Below are 15,991 nucleotides of genomic sequence, written 5' to 3'. Positions count from 1 at the left end.
GTGGAGGGCAGTGTCACTGGCCCTCATATGTGGGATCCGAACCGGGGCCCTCTGGTGTCCCAAGCCAGCTCTTAACCAATGTGCCACTCAGCCGGCCCTTGAACCAGTTCAGTTTTAAGCTCAATTGTTTGATCACTAAATCCATAGCTATTCCCCTTGCAAATTATATAACCTTTATGTTTTGGACTCTATTGAAAGTGTTAAAAACATATTTGAGGTTTTCATATAGCTTTGCTTTATGTTGAAATTGAATTTCTAGAGTTATATTTAAAAGATAAGTATGCTTTTAATAGGGTTAAGTTGTACTGAGTTTTAGTAAAATCTACTTGTTACTGATTGCTTACCATGAGAAATTGCCTTCCAGCTTTTGTTATTTGATCACGTTGGGAAAATTCGTTGTATGACATGTTTCTTTCGTTTCATTCAGTGCTGTGCAGGGTAATAAGGTAACCTGCCATCTGACACACGGGTAGGTGGCATCTTCTGATTCCCTGCCCTGCGCCTTCCCACCCTCGGCTCACACAGAGCTTTCAGCTGACTCGAATGAACTAGAAGGGGGCTGGTCTGGCTAGCAGGGTTTTCTCTCGCGTGAGACACTTGGATCCCATCTGCAGAGCTCCAAGTCGTTTTTGAGGAAGGCTAGTGATTTCCCTGTTGGAGGAGAGTTTGCCATTTAAACCAACCTGCTGTTGGAGTGTGTTCTGTGGCTGCCAGTGCACAGAGCAGGGGGACCGCAGGAGAGGCTGGTGGCTCCGAGGGGCTGCTGTCCGGATGGCTGTGTCCTGGGCTTTCACTCAGGAGGTGGTCTTCATGAGCGACTCTCACTGGACCCCTTTCTTTTCTGGAAACAGTAGCTTTCTTCGTGGACAGGAAGCATGGAGTAGACTGGGTCTGGCTGTCGGTGGCCTCGTCACTCCCCGGAGCACCGCTTAGTTAAGGGAAGGTTCCAAAGGACAGAGGGACAGAGGGGCTGTGTGGTCCGGCACAGGGCAGGGTGGCCCACAGACTCCTGCGCCCAAAGGCCTAGGAAGTAAATAGCACAGAACACATTCTGGGTGTTTTAGCTGCCTCGTCACGCTGTGCTCTGTAAACACATCAGCCATACGAGTTTTTATGTCTGTCAGCTTCAATTCTTGCTTATTCCGTTTTACTTATTCAGTTTCAGCTTTTGGAGGTCTCAAAATATGACGTCATTTGCTTGCTTATTGAGGTTGGTGATGCTTAGTGAATAAATAAAAAAGAAACATGGTGTTATCCTGAGCCTTCCTGTGGTTTGATGTGCCCCCTTTAGTTGACTATTAACATGCAGGATAAACTACTGTTGTCTCGCTGAATATTAGTACCTCCAGGAACTATCGATAACGACTGCACCTCATTTTTGTTTCCTAGATCTTACAGTCCCTTTCAGCACCTACAAAAAGTTTAGAGCAGCAGGTGAATCACAGCCAACAGGGCCACGCGAACGCCAGCACAGTGCTGTTCAGCCAGGTGAAAGTGACTCCCGAGCCACACCTGTCACAGCAGCCACAGCCGCCTGTCCTGCATCTGCCGCCCCAGCAGCTCCTGCAGCTCCAGCAGCCCCAGCCGCAGCTATCCCAGCAGCCCTACCCCCAGCAGCAGTCTCACCCGTTCCCGCAGCAGCAGCAGCAAGTCCATCAGCACGCGTTCCCTCAGCAGCCGCTGCAGTTCCCGCAGCAGCCACTGCACCGCCCTCAGCAGCAGGCGCAGCCACTGCAGCAGCAGCAGCAGCAGCATGTCCTGCAGCAGCAATTGCACCAGCTGCAGCAGCAGCAGCTGGCACAGTTACAGCAGCAGCAGCACAACCTCCTGCAGCAGCAGCAGCAGCTACAGCGCCTGCACCAGCAGCAGCAGCAGCAGCAGCAGCAGATGCAGACGCAGGCTGCACAGCACCAGGCCCCGCCCCCGCAGCACCAGGCCCCGCCTCTGCAGCACCAGGCCCCGCCCCCACAGCACCACCAGCCGCCTCAGCAGCACCATCAGCAGCACCAGCTTTTTGGACACGACCCATCAGTGGAGAGTCAGTAACGTGGATTTTTTTTCTTTCTTCTAAAAGTATTATATAAATGCTTTGAAAGTGTTTGCGGTGAATCAGGATTTACATAAAAGTAATTCTTACAAAATGAGGCGCATGAACCTCACACCTAACAAAGAATATGGCTGTGATAGTGGAGTAGTGTACTTTCTTTGGTATTTGCGACCCCAGACAGATGAACACTGGTGTCCGTAGAACGTCAGGCGCCCTCAAGGACCAACGCAGAGTACTCAGCGCCCAGGCATAAACTGAGTTGGTTCCACTTTTTAATCACTTAATATAGACAAGTTAGTATATTTGTAGCGATATTCCAAATACTCAGACCACTGGTGGTCAAGAGTGATTAACTTCATAAATTTAAGTTGAACTCAGCAAAATCAACTTTTTTAGTTTTTGTGCACACATATTCATGGGGTTTAAATTTTCTTTTTCTTGTACAATTCTATTCTAGTTCCAGAAGAAGCCTTCTTACTGGGATGTGTGTTTGCTATTGCGGATTACCCAGAGCAGATGTCTGATAAACAGCTGCTGGCCACCTGGAAAAGGGTGAGGCTGTGCGTCCAAGAAACGAACCTCTAGATCTGGAGGTGTTCCTTTCTGAACGTTATTCCTCTGGCGGCCTTCCCTGAGATATATGTATTTGTGTTGTGGGCATTTTTATTAACATTCTCTGTGTCCTTGTGCAAATCACCCTTCTGAGCTTCAGTTGTCTTAGCTGTAAGGGGAAAATGTTAGCCTTTATTATTCTTAAGATTCTTTTCGGCTCTGGAATTGTAAGGCACACAGATTATTTGTGTATAACTGGGACTGTGGGAGTAAGATCAGGTTTTTGGTGACTTAGAATAGGGACCATCAACTTGTATGTGCCTTAATTATTTCTGTTTCTCCAAAGGTGAGTGGTAGAAAATCCTAGACTCTCCAGTTTGGAATGGACCTCAAAGTCCGCTAGTCCAGTTGTGGAACTATAGTCCATTTAGTTACTATTTTGCATGGTGGCCTTTAACCCCTCCATCGGGCGCAACTGATCTCACAGATGGTTTTGAATTTCTGTTGATTTTTATACTGAATGTATGTAATAAACATATTGTTTTTTACTTTGTGGCAAATTAAAATTTCATTCTGAATAAATAAGCATGCTTACACATTATTTTCATTCATTTTCAATTTAAGTAAATGTCATACATGCATCTAGTAGATGCATTGTGCCCAAACTTGTAAGTTTTGCATTGCGCCCGATGGAGGGTTAAAGACAAGAAAGGGTTAAAGAAAAGAAAAAGTAAATACTTTTTTGCAATGCCACAAATCAAAACTGAGTTGAAATGAAAAAAAAAAACCAAAAAACAGTTTTTAACTTTTGACAGATGCTTGGTGCCACGTAACCACAATCAGGATACAGGACAGCTCCCTCACCCCGAAAAACGGAATCTGTTTTTAACAATACATTTTTTTCCCTTGTAAAAGAATGGTTATTAACAGGTGCCATTTGGCAATGTCTGAAGACATTTCTAGTTGTCAAAACTGAGGGTCTACTATTGGTGTCCAGGGGACAGAGGTCAGAGTGCTGCCGGTACCCTGTGATACACCGGACAGCCCCCACGACACAGAATTATTAGCTTGTCCAGTGTTAAGAGTTCCTGGTGGGGAGATCCTGTTTAACAAGACAACATTCCGTTTTTCTTCTCTTTCCTCCTGGAAACTTAGATTACATGAATATTGCTGGGGCTCACTTCCCTTTTACAGTGCCGGGTGGAAAAGTCTGTAAATATAATCCGTATCTTTTATACTTTGGGGGAAATACACTATATAAATGTGTGACGAGCCTTTTAATTGCTGTCGTATTTGACATTATAATTCTCCTGAGGGTCCCCTGTTGATATCACTCTGGCTTGTGTGTGTCTAGATAATCCAGGCCCATGGTGGCGCAGTGGACCCCACGCTCTCGAGCCGGTGCACACACCTGCTGTGTGAGAGCCAAGTCAGCGGAATGTGCGCACAGGTGAGTCCGCGGCCTCGGCCGGGCCCGGAGCAAAGCGGTCCCCATTTTCAGACCGCCGGAGGACCCTGTGATTGTTGGGTTTGGGAAGGACTTTTCCACCTCTCCAAGTAGGAAAGCGGCTGCTTCCACTTCTCACCAACCTTTGGTGGACAGCAGGCTTTGATGTCTGCGTAAGGAGAGAGGGAAGTCACAGGTGATGTCGAGGACGGGGCGAGTACCCCGTTCTGAAACTCAGCGCAGCACCGAGATGGGGGATGCTGGCAGACCTCCTGCTCTTGTGGGACTTGTGCAGGCCTGGGAAGGCAGACACCGCTCAGAGCTTCTGTAAGCCTCTGGGGTGCCAGCTCTCTCCTCTGTGTTACGTCCTCTCACCTCCCAAAGTTTCATCCCTTTTCTTAAAAATGTTCTCATTGTAGACCCACAATAATATGCCAGTGCTGAGTGACCTCCAGGAAACCCCTTTTTAAGAGCATGGCCATTTCCTCGCCCCACCGTTCGACTAGAGATGTAGAAATGGTTAGTTTTAGGTGGGCAGTTCTAGTGTTCATAACTTGTATATGGGGCTCCCTGTGTTTTTACAGGGGAATTGTCACTTTGATGATCATAAATGGTATTCTAGGACTGAAGTGATTTTTAAGGTTGTTATAAAATTTGTTGCTTTTGTTCCCCGTTGCAGGCCCACTCTTACTCGTGTGTAGATAGTAGCACTTTGAGGTGGTGTTAAGATGAACCTGCCACACTGTTAGAGTTTGTTGCTTTAGTAAACTGAGCATTAAACGCCATGAAGTGCTCTCATTTATAGTGTGGCAATGTAGGTGTACAACCTTGCCGCTTCGTACGTGACCCTGCAGTTAAGAAGCCCCCCAGACAGCCCACACTTTGTTTGGCAGGCGATAAGGGAGAGGAAGAGGTGTGTCACCGCGCACTGGCTCAGCTCGATCCTGAAGACGAAGAAGGTGGTGCCCCCGCACCGGGCCCTGCACTTCCCCGTGGCCTTCCCGCCAGGCGGAAAGCCATGTTCTCAGCACGTAAGGCGGCGTTCGTCGGCCGGCTCTGGTCCTTCTCGCGTCCCGAGTCCTGGCTCCGACTCAGTGTGTCCTGCACATAGGAGACTTTTAACTGATTTTTCCAAATCCGTGACACTGTTTAAAGCTGTAAAATAAATGGGTGTCCTGCACCAGAAGTGGCTGCTGATGGGCGGAACTTTGTCACTAGTTGGACGTTCTCCTGTCCAACTTATCGCAAAACGGGGGTCAGCTGGGAGAAGGAAGAACTGACTAACGGTTCTGTGCTTGATAAAGTCACTTTTTAAATTATCTGGAGAATGTCATAGTAACACATGCGGGTTTCCCCATGTTTGGTATCTCGGATGGAACGCCTTAACCATGACCAGAGTCCTGCTTTGCATGGTCTTAGGGATGTGCCACCAGCTAGCTCCCGCAGTGCCAAAGCGGGGTTGAGAGCGTGTGTGTCTGCAGGAAGCAGATGGAGCGCAGAGGAGCCTGGGCGCCAGCTGCACGCCACCTTAGCCACTCCTTTTTCCTCAGATTATTTCCGTGACTGGATTTGTCGACAGTGACCGAGATGACCTGAAGTTGATGGCGTGCCTGGCAGGTGCCAAATACACTGGCTACCTGTGCCGAAGTAACACGGTTCTCATCTGTAAAGAGTGAGTCAGCGCAGTGGCCGTCGGCACGGCCCTGGATTCGTCACTGGGTCGCAGCGTTGTGGTGGGCCTTTGAGCGTGCAGACCAGTCTGTTAGAAGAATGCAGTGACCGTCGTTATAATGTTGGCAGAAATACGTATTCAGCATTTGAAATGAAGTCAAGTGAATCAATGAAATTTGAACTAAGGTCACAGGAATTAGAAGTAGGGCTAGCAGAGGATGTCACGTGATCCCGTGTGAGCCTCCAGGGGCTGCTCTCACATTCGCTAAGATGTCCCTGCTGTGTCTGAGATGAGAACGTGATTTTTACTGGCTTTTGTTGAAAGTAAGGATAAATTTGAATAGTAGACAACTGTGACATTTAATAACTGTGTTTTCTGCCCAACCAAGACCGACCGGTTTGAAGTACGAGAAGGCCCGAGAGTGGAGGATCCCGTGCGTGAACGCCCAGTGGCTGGGCGACATTCTCCTCGGGGACTTCGAGGCCCTGCGGGAGATGCAGTGCCGTCGCTACTCGGTGTTCGGGCTGCCCGACCCGTTTGCGCCCGCGCAGCACCTGGTCCTGAACCTCCTCGGTGAGTGGGTCTCCCGCCCGGGTGCCCATCCCTGCGTCACCGCCGGCCTGGCCCAGCTGTCCGACCTGGGCCCTGTCGCCCCTGCTCCCTTTTCCCCACCCGTCCTCTGTCTCCCCTCTGCCCAGGGCTTCTCGTTGGCTGGTGCTTCGTTTGCTTTCTCGGACAGGCCCTTAGATGGAAGGCGCACTTGAGCCTGTTGGGACTGTCGCTCAGAGTTATTGTTTGCCTGAGTCCACCCGCCCCCTGAAACCTCCCCTGCGTTCCCTCTGCTTTAAGTTGGATCCAGTCTTTTTCTCTGGCGTTGTGGCCCTTGGGTTGACATGTGGTGATGGGTCAGTGGGCGTGCTCGCTGCCCAGACTCCTGGGAGGACCCCATCCCCACTGTACAGACACAGCACTTACTTTCACTACTTATGAATTGAATGTTACTCAAAAAATGCCCGTTCAAACCCTGCTTAGTATGTTCTCTTTTAAAGAAACCCATTAAGTTCCATTTTTCAATGGCTTTGACCATGAGAACACCCTTCTTCATTTTGAGCCATGATCTGCTTCCCTGTGACACCTGTTGGCCTGACGCCATCTCGGAAACCCCTGTAAGGACTGCTGGTCCCTCTTGAGTACTTGAGCGTCGTCACCATGTGGTGGGACGTGGTGTGGCCCTTAGCATCGGCCACCTGTTGTCATGAGTGGTGGTTAGAGGCCAGCCTGTGGTTCCCAGAAGTGGCTAAGGGCAGCACAGTGGGACGGGGACACCTCAGCTCCTGTTGTTGGTGTGACCCCATGCAGGAAGCATGCAGTAAACTGATCCATGAGCGTGTCCCCAGAGCAGCTGGCCACCTGGCCCTCAGCTGGGCTGAACAGTCTTCTGAAACCTAACAATTACGTTTATCCTTATTAAGTTGTCAGCTAAGCCACCTACATGCTAGGATTACCAGCCCCAGAAAAAAGGGTTTTATAAAAAGGCCTTTCTGCTTAAACAGTGCATTGTGAAAATGACATTTCTTCTCTCTTCAGATGCTTGGAGAGTGCCACTGAAAGTGTCGGCAGAGCTGTTGATGGTACGTCAAGTTAACACCTCACTTTGGCTGTTACTATGTGATAAAAGTGCAATTGGGATGTATTTGTTTCTGTAAGTTCAAAATTCTTTTAGGAGTTTGCTAACATGACAAATGAAGGCTGTACCTTCTCACTTCTCACCAGTCATAAGATGTTTAGTATTCCCTGGCTCTGGTTTTTTTCTCTTAATGGATGGTGTTGTCAGTCGTTCGTATTTGTACATGTGAGGAGCGTTACCTGCTTCAGGGGCTGTGATGTTAGAGGAGAGAGCAGAACCAAGGCAGGCGGAGGCCTGTCGTCACTGGGTTAGGAGGCCGCCACCGTGAGAATGGCGTGGGACACGGAGCTCGCTTGAGACGGCAGATGGGAGCCGGAGGCGGCCAGCTTCCTGGTGCTGGGAACAAGTTTTCCTCGCGTCCCAGGCAGGGTCATGTCAGGCTGGTTGAGGTCTCTGATAGGACGGCTGTGTGGAAGTTCGAATGCCCGTGGTTGTTAGTTACAGAACAGGTGTGGGCTGCCCTTTAGGTGGGGTGCCATCTAGTTCCCGCCTGTGAGGTCCGATGGGTGGAACAGTCAATTGTGTTTCAAACGGACTGTTTTTCCACATAAGTCTTGTAACAGCTTCTCACTGTAGAATTTCTCTACTGTGAGTTGTCACCGTTTAGCTGTGTGTCCCTGGGAATAGCGGGGTTTTTGCTGGTGCTTGGTACTAGTATAATTTAAAGGCTCAGGTTTTACATGACATGTTATGTGTATCGACCTGCATTTTCCATGATGGATTTCCAGGTCATGTGCCTGTCAGCTGCAGGAGGCTTAGGGTTTGTGCTCAGGGAAGCCACTAACTGAGGACAATGTTGTCAGGACCATTGGGTGACGCCTGTGCTCTTTGATTGTCGGTGACGGGACATAATCCCATTGGGACGCCTGCGGGCCGCCGGCCACTTTACACATGCGTGTTCTTTCCTCACTTAAACTGCTGGTTATGATTTTAGTGAAACCTGACCAGCTCAGACATACCAGTAAAAACCATTCTCCAGTTCATTTGGATGCAAGAAATGTTAGAGTTGCTTTTAAGATGAAGCTGGGATGTGGCCCTCTGGGTGCCCCTCCAAACCACGCGGCTTTTATTCTGAAATGGCGGTGGGGCTCCCGGTGTCTCTGTGGCTTCAGTCAGTAATTAGAGGCTGAAAGTCCTAGCGACCAGGAGGCAGCTCCTTTCCACCCGGTCGTTTGTTTCTGTCATTGCTTCTAGTGACTGGTCAGTCGGAGACTTAAGTCTGAAGGTTGGAGGCAGAAGTGCAGGGTTCTTTTCTTGTAAAGGTGATAGTAAGAAAAAGTCTAAACCTTCCTGCAAATTATTGTAAAGCTTGCGTCTCTGTGTCTGAAAGGGCTGATGGATTTCAGATAGTTTCAATAGGTAGGCGTGTATTTATTTTGTTTGCCTAGACACAGCAGCAGTGTTTAGAAAATGTGAGTTGTAGTGAAAATAAATAACATTGAGAGGTAGTTGCTTCAAATAGTGAAATATAAACAAAATGTCTTTTTGGGAAAAGCCCTACACTTAAGACGTGAAGGGGTGAATGGGTCACAGCAGCGGCTGCCTGTGGGGACACCCCGCGGGGACAAGGGCCGCCTTCCCCTTCTCGACCCCGCGCTGCTGGGCTGGGGACGCAGCTGGTTGCTGGCCCAATGCGTTTGGGACGCCCTGCAGCCTTCAGCAGCTCTGATGTCACATGGTACTCTTGTGAACTCTGAGAGGTGAAATTTCTGTTTCAGGACTAGTCTCTTTTGGGGGTTTGTCATTGTAATGAATATATTTTCCAAATTCCAAATTGGGAGGCAAGACAAAATTGTTGAAATGAAAACTGGAAGGTTCTCAGACATTCAGGGCTGCAGATGTTTGTAATGGGAAGTGACAGGGTTGGGTGAATAAAGAAGGCAGGCCGAGAGCCACCCCGAGGGCCCCCGAGAGTCGCCTGCTCCAGGCTCGTGGCATCCTGGTTCTTTCCAGGCGAATGCTGGTTTTGGTGTGGCCGAAGCGTGGGCTGCAGAGGACGAGAGCGCTTGGTTAGTTGGCCTGTAAACCTCTTGGAAGCCGCTGCACTGCCTGAGAGACTGATTAAAATAATATTTTCATCCCAGGCTGTAAGACCAACCCCCAAACTGAAGCAGAATGAAGCAGCGAATGTCCAGCCGTCTTCCAAAAGAGCCAGGTATGACTCATCTCCTCACCGAGCAAGTCCTTACCTTTCCAGGTCTGTTAGAACATGGGCAGTTGGGAAAGTTTCTAAAAATTGTCACAGTACATAGGATTTGAAAGGATCTGCTATTGCTTCATAGCTTGACCATGACGTTCCCATTTTATGGCTGGTGATACATGGGCTGGGGTTTTTTTCTTTCTTATTGAAAAAACCTGAACAGTTGACTCCTTTTCTTTAAGCAAAGCCTTGCCAGCCCCCAGTGTGGGGGGTCGGGCAGGACTGGAACCCAGCGCGTGGGCGGACTGCGCACCGAGAGCCGGCGGGTGGCAGGCACACGCTTGGCCAGTGCTGGGCAGTGGTGGGGCGCGAAGGCCCCCCAGGCACCTCATCAGTCAGGCACGGCCAGCGCAGGGCCGCCAGGAGCCCGCTCTCCGTCCGCGAGTCGGGAAGCTCTGTGTGCAGGCTGCTCGGGGCCGCCTCCCCGCCGGCCGGCCTGCGGGCACCGGCCCTTCGTCTCTCCCCTCCTGCCATCCCCACAGCCACTCAGTTTGTGAATCATTGAATTTTTCAGTACAACCTGAATTGTGTGATTATCTTTTAAGGCTGTCATCAAAATGCTACAAGTAAACCTGATTTTTTTTTTTTTTACCTAGACTGTCTCAATTACTAAATAGAAGCTAAAAATAGGATTTGAATAATTTAAGGAAATTAAAGGCTGAGCTTTAGTGTAAAAGGTGTGCCTGAGTGAGACGCCATCGTGGGCAGCAGCGGCGGGAGCCTGGGCAGAAGGCAGAGACAAAGGGGATGGCCTGGGGCTGCAGGGGTGTAGCCTCTCATGACCCCGGCTAGCAGAGGTGCAGCCGGTACACCAGCCACATGGAAAAGGCCAGCTTGGAGGTTCACTTTCTGTTTAAAGCAAATTTAAATAAACTTTTAAATGGGGGGGGGGCGCAGGTGTTCAACGTGGAAGAGGAGGCTGTGACTCAGCCCCAGGTTCGTCACCCCTTCCTGTGGGTGCCAGGACAGTCCTCAGGGGGACTTGGCATTGGGGTGCAAAAGAAAGACGGGTAACTCATCGCATTGTTCCTTAAGAAAAAAACCACGTTCACTTAAGGCTAGTAATGCTTGTTGAAGCTGTTAAACCCCTTGTCTTCTAAAGAACATTTTAAGTAAATAATAAAATTGTTGCCCTGTTTCATCTGTCTTTGTTTTACAGAATTGAAGATATACCACCTCCCACTAAGAAGTTGGCACCGGAACTGACCCCTTCTGTGCTTTTCACTGGCTTCGAGCCTGTCCAAGTTCAGCAGTATGTCAAGGTGGGGCTTCGTTCTGCTTTCGTGTAGGGTTGGAGCAGTGTCCCTTCTGCACATAGTCGCGCTACGCTCGCAGTTTATTGAGCTCACGTTTAACAGGAAGCCTGTCGTGCACGAGTGTGTTTATAAAGCATTATAAAGTAGTGTAAGCAGTCTCTGGATGGCTGCTGGCTCCTACTCAGGTACTTCTTCCTCTTGGTAGAAGGTAGGATTCAGGCGAGCAGACCCAGAGCCATTTGTGTAATCTTGTGACCATTTGCAGGGCCACTCGGATGTCATTTTTAGAAAGACGTCCAGTGCGAAAGGCTCACTGGGCTGCCCCAGGCCTCTGATGGAAGCCAGTCTACCAGGTTGGCCCAGGGGGAGTTGTGTTCGTGTATTTACATAACAAATAGGAACAAGCTTTTAAATACACTTTTTGAAATAGCAGCATGTGGGGTTGTGGGATTTTGCTTTATTTCTATTTTTTGTGGGGGGCTGGTTAAGAATGTAAGTTCAGCTGTGTCACGGGTTCATACAGTTCACTTGTAATTTTTCTAAGGAATAGATATAATTTTAAATGCTCTTATAAATTTAGTATAACTTTATTTTTTTCACCTTTAAAATGGAGTCTAGTTATTGAGATCATTTTTTATATGTTCATGTCTTCTTGGTCAGTTTTCATGCCATCATTTTACAAAATAGAGACAGTCCGTTAAATGTGCCTCATTAACACGTATTTCAGCTCAGAAAGTCTGGGTGTTGTACCTCACCACGACATGAGCTGCGTGGCTCGCTGGGCATCTTATCCACAGGGCTGTTATTGGCGCCCCAGGGAGCATTCGTATTTTAACCTTGGTGTGTGTGGCACTGATTACAGAAACGTGTAGTGTAAAGCCTGCTCTTCACTGTCCACAGTGCTGTGGGCTTGGTTTGGTTGGTCTCACCACTGCCGTTTTCCGTGGCCTAGAGCCCTGTCCCTAGCCCGGCCTTAGATACGTACCCTCTGCAGCACGGGTCACGTGGCTCTGCAGGCGCAGCTCTCACCTGTCATCTGTGCTCCTCACCTTCAGAAGCTCTACGTTCTTGGAGGAGAGATGGCCGAGTCGGCGCAGAAATGCACACACCTCATCGCCAGCAAGGTGACACGTACGGTGAAGTTCCTGACGGCCATCTCGGTGGTGAAGCACATTGTGACTCCGGAGTGGCTGGAGGAGTGTTTCAAATGTCAGAAGTTTATTGGTACGGAGCATCGGGGCTCGGCTCTCAGTGCCGCGTGAACCTGAAACTTTCTGTCTTGAGTTTATCTCCGTTTTTATGCCAACAAACATCTCACATTTTTTTCAGTGTCAGTTTCTCTATCATAAACACTAACTAATTCTTGGTAATCCCTAACCAGTTTTTCAGAACGCATGTCAGCCTTAATTTTTGCCCTGGAAATTTACATTTCCAATATATTTTTTCCTGTGTGACAGTTTTTTCTGTTTTTTAATTCACCATTTCCTGTTTCTCCAATTTTTAGACATTCTTATCTTCTTCCACCTAAATCAGCATAACAGCTTTATTTATCTGCTGATTGGCTAGTCAATTGACTTTGTATATCTATTAATAGCAGTTGAACTAAAGCATTTCTTTGTGATATGATCGCTTTTGCTCAGGGGTAAGCAGACTGGCCCCCGAGCTAAGGATGGTTTTTACATTTTAAGGCATCATTTCAAAAGGAGGAGGATGTGCACCAGAAACAAATTGTGGCCCCTAAGTCCTAAAACTGGTGTCATCTGGTCGGCCCCCGTTTACCAGCCTCTGCTCGAGACTCTTCTTATTCTGTGCTCTTGATGAATGTATTACCAGGTTCTAGCTCTATTGCTGTTTGGTGATTGTTATGGAATGAAGAAGAAAAGCTTTTCTGAATAGGAGACATACTCATAAGAAGGTTAAGACATTTTGTGATCTGTAACTTTTGAGAAATTTGATATTTCTTAAAGTGTTACTTTTACTTTGAAAACTCTGAAAACCAATCAATTAAATCTTCTCAGAAGTCTTCAAAATTTGGTAAAACTATACTTTATAGATTGCTATATACTTTCATATATTTAAAAGGAATATGTTTTTGGTAAATCTGTAAAATTGAACTAATTGATTATCATCTAATGGAGTCCAGTGCCCCTGTGGTCACTTCACATACACGCTGTCACCCCAGGACTAGAGTCCTTCACCTGGGACACGGGCTGGGAGAGTGAGCTCCCTGAGGAGCGTGGGATTGTGCTGTGGGGTACGGGCGGGCGACAGGCGACGAGAGGCCCAGAGCTTTCAGGACGGGTTTTTCACGAGTGTGTGACCTCAGAGGGTTAAGAAACAGTGACATAGGAGAAAGAATGCCTGCCTGTCTGTTTTTTGGGGAAAGTAAGTGAAATACAATAGGGCAGACTTACATATTCCCAGGTTTGGCAGGTCGCTGTGAGTCATGAGTAGAACGTGCCTGACTAGCCGGGTGAGTCCTGGGGTGCATGTCACGTGCCTGCCCCGCCAACGCGTGTCTGTTCTCTCTTCCAGATGAGCAGAACTACCTTCTCCGAGACGCAGAGGCCGAGGTGCTTTTCTCTTTCAGTTTGGAGGAGTCCTTGAAAAGGGCACACGTCTCTCCACTCTTTAAGGTATACCTCAAAGGGAAACGATACGTCTACAGAGACGTCACAGTTCGTCAGCTGAAGGTGACAGTAACTTGAGGAAAGCACGTGTCCGTTGCGTGGCCGGTCCTCCTGGTGTGTTTCCGGAGGCCGCCACCAGGGCAGGGTCTGGTCTTGACTGTAACCCGGGCGCCTGTTAGAGACGGGTGCTGTAACCTCCCGGGCTGTTCAGAGAGCACGCTTGGGACTAGTTTCAGTGGTCAGAGACCTTAAGTTGACTTTTCTGCTTTTAACAACTATCACATAATACTATTGTCATTTCCTGTCTCGTCAGCTGGAGAATGAGACGGCTCTGGGAAAAATCTTAATTGGATGTGTGCCTAAATAATTCAGGACTGAAGATTTTTAAGTATTTGTGAAATACTTAGAACAATTTGGAAACTTTTTGTGTCAAAGAGTGGCTGAGTACATTAGTAAAGATAATTTCTAGTTACTTCTACTATTCATAGGTCATGCCTCTCATATGAGAGTGCTGAAATTTCCACCTTTACACCTGGGTTCTCCCAGGCCCACTTCAGGTTGGGGGCTCATGGGGGCTGGTACTGGTGGCTTCATGACTTAAACATTTTGTCAACACTCTCAGGACAGAATTTATGAAGAACGATGTACTCGGAAGTCAGAGCATTTTAAAAACACAGTCCACATAATTTATTTTTAGGCAAAATATTTTTACATCACCCCTGGAATTTGCCCCAGTCTCTCGACTATGAAAGCGATTGTGGAGTGTGCAGGTGGAAAGGTATTATCTAAGCAGCCGTCCTTCCGGAAACTCATGGAGCATAAGCAGAATAAGGTGCGTGGCGGTGAGAGGGGCTGTGGGCTCATTGTTCTCGCTGAGTCGTTGCCTGGTAACCTGTAACTCATCTTGTTCTCCTTAGAGTCTGTCAGAAATAATTTTGATCTCCTGTGAGAATGACCTCCACTTATGCCGCGAGTACTTTGCCCGAGGAATAGGTACGGCGGGCTGGTGTCGCGTCTCTGCATGTGGGCACGGCAGTGCCCGCTGTCGCACTAAGTTTTGTTGTCGCCCTTTCAGATGTTCATAATGCAGAGTTTGTTCTCACCGGGGTGCTTACACAGACACTGGACTACGAGTCATATCCTTTCTGAAGGTGCTCGCTGCAGAACCCTGAGAACTTGGGGCAGCGCCGTCTCTACATTAGGAGCTTAGAGCCCGGGCTGGAGGGACAGGGGATGAAAGACGCGTCGCATCTTTGCAGATGCCCTGCCGTAGCGCCTGGCTCTCATACAGCACGTTCTCGTGCGTCTTTTCCAGGCTTCCTCTGCCAGTCATAGTTATGTTTGTGAAGGCCCGTTCCGTGCTGCCTTCACAGTTATCTAGGTGGTTTGTGGGTCATCTCGGGGACCTTTCTCATCCCTCTAGCCTGGAAGTAGCCGGCTGGAATGTGCCTCGGCCGATGGTGGAGTTTCCAGGGCTGGGGGTGTCCTGGAACATGCAGGCAGGGCTGTTTTCTGTGGCGGGTGCTTGGTGCATGTCAGCTGAAAGGAGGGTCGGCTGTGACTTGGTTTCAGTCCTGGCCACCATGAGTCACCTGGGTGGCTTTAACGAGCATGAGTGCTGGGCCCCGCTGGCAGTCTGTGTACTGAGGCTGGGGGGAGCCCTGTGCAGGGGTGCGTTCGCGCTCCCTGTGGTTGGGGCGTGCAGCAGGACCGGGCGAGATGGGTGAGAAAAACGCTGTGGCTTCTTTCTAACGGAGTTAGGGCTCTACCTTGGATGCTTGTTTCGCGTTGTCTTTGAAGGTTGTTTTCCTCAGCAAGCTACATATAAGTTTAACTGATGTGTCCATCTGTCCTGCGCCTGAAGTCCAGGAGTGCGGTCGGCCGTGGCTGTGACCGTCACCGTGGTGGCTGGCACTCCCTCCCCACACCCTTGTTTTCCAGCTGCTTTCTTAGGGGACAAGCATTTTAAAGCAGGAGAACAGATATAATTAAATATACTGCATCTTTTTAAGATGTGTGATTTTATTCTGAGGAACATAAATTATGTTTTGTATAATATGACTTGGAGAGCCCACATTAGGTTTTGATTCCTTTGCCAGGTTTTTAAATGTTTTCACACGCTGTTAATGGAACTTTAGCTACAAATTAAATGGTGTAAATAAAGACTTGCTATCTCTAAATTATGGATTTAAAGATTTGAAATGTTTTGTACTTTATTTTTATTTCTTATACTCTTTTCTTTTATATTGATATCCTGCCCCACATTTTAAATAAATGTACTTTTGAACTTTACTTAGAATTGGGTGATCCTTTGTTATTCTATATTTTTTGCATAATTTATGTGATTTGCATCAAACTGGATCACATTTTAAGTAATTTCAAGGCAAAATATTTTCTAGCAAATTTTCACCTAAAGAAATAATTTCTGGAAGGCAGCCATTCTTTATCAATGTAACAAGTCAACTGCCAGGCAGAGGCATATTCAAAATATTTAGCAATC

At 48.2% G+C, this 15,991-nt stretch overlaps 1 protein-coding gene across 1 annotated transcript in view; it reads left to right on the top strand.

Moving 5' to 3' along the window:
- The window catches only part of PAXIP1 (PAX interacting protein 1), a 38,393-nt gene extending 22,621 nt beyond the window's left edge, over positions 1-15,772 (top strand). Inside the window, exons 7-21 of the mRNA XM_019659091.1 lie at positions 1,390-2,038; positions 2,505-2,599; positions 3,954-4,049; positions 4,940-5,077; positions 5,597-5,718; positions 6,107-6,291; positions 7,306-7,349; positions 9,490-9,560; positions 10,765-10,867; positions 11,917-12,085; positions 13,397-13,497; positions 14,189-14,323; positions 14,409-14,484; positions 14,567-14,627; positions 15,314-15,772. Of these exons, the coding sequence (XP_019514636.1) occupies positions 1,390-2,038; positions 2,505-2,599; positions 3,954-4,049; positions 4,940-5,077; positions 5,597-5,718; positions 6,107-6,291; positions 7,306-7,349; positions 9,490-9,560; positions 10,765-10,867; positions 11,917-12,085; positions 13,397-13,497; positions 14,189-14,323; positions 14,409-14,484; positions 14,567-14,627; positions 15,314-15,329 (2,061 nt within the window). The 3' untranslated portion in view covers positions 15,330-15,772. The remainder of the gene's footprint in view (positions 1-1,389; positions 2,039-2,504; positions 2,600-3,953; positions 4,050-4,939; positions 5,078-5,596; positions 5,719-6,106; positions 6,292-7,305; positions 7,350-9,489; positions 9,561-10,764; positions 10,868-11,916; positions 12,086-13,396; positions 13,498-14,188; positions 14,324-14,408; positions 14,485-14,566; positions 14,628-15,313) is intronic.
- The last annotated feature ends 219 nt before the right edge of the window (positions 15,773-15,991 follow it).

Source organism: Hipposideros armiger, unplaced genomic scaffold (genome assembly GCF_001890085.2).
Source record: "Hipposideros armiger isolate ML-2016 unplaced genomic scaffold, ASM189008v1 scaffold_295, whole genome shotgun sequence".
Classification (NCBI taxonomy): Eukaryota; Metazoa; Chordata; class Mammalia; order Chiroptera; family Hipposideridae; genus Hipposideros; species Hipposideros armiger.
Note: the sequence above shows the minus strand (reverse complement) of the source record. Positions and strands in the feature narration are given on the sequence as shown.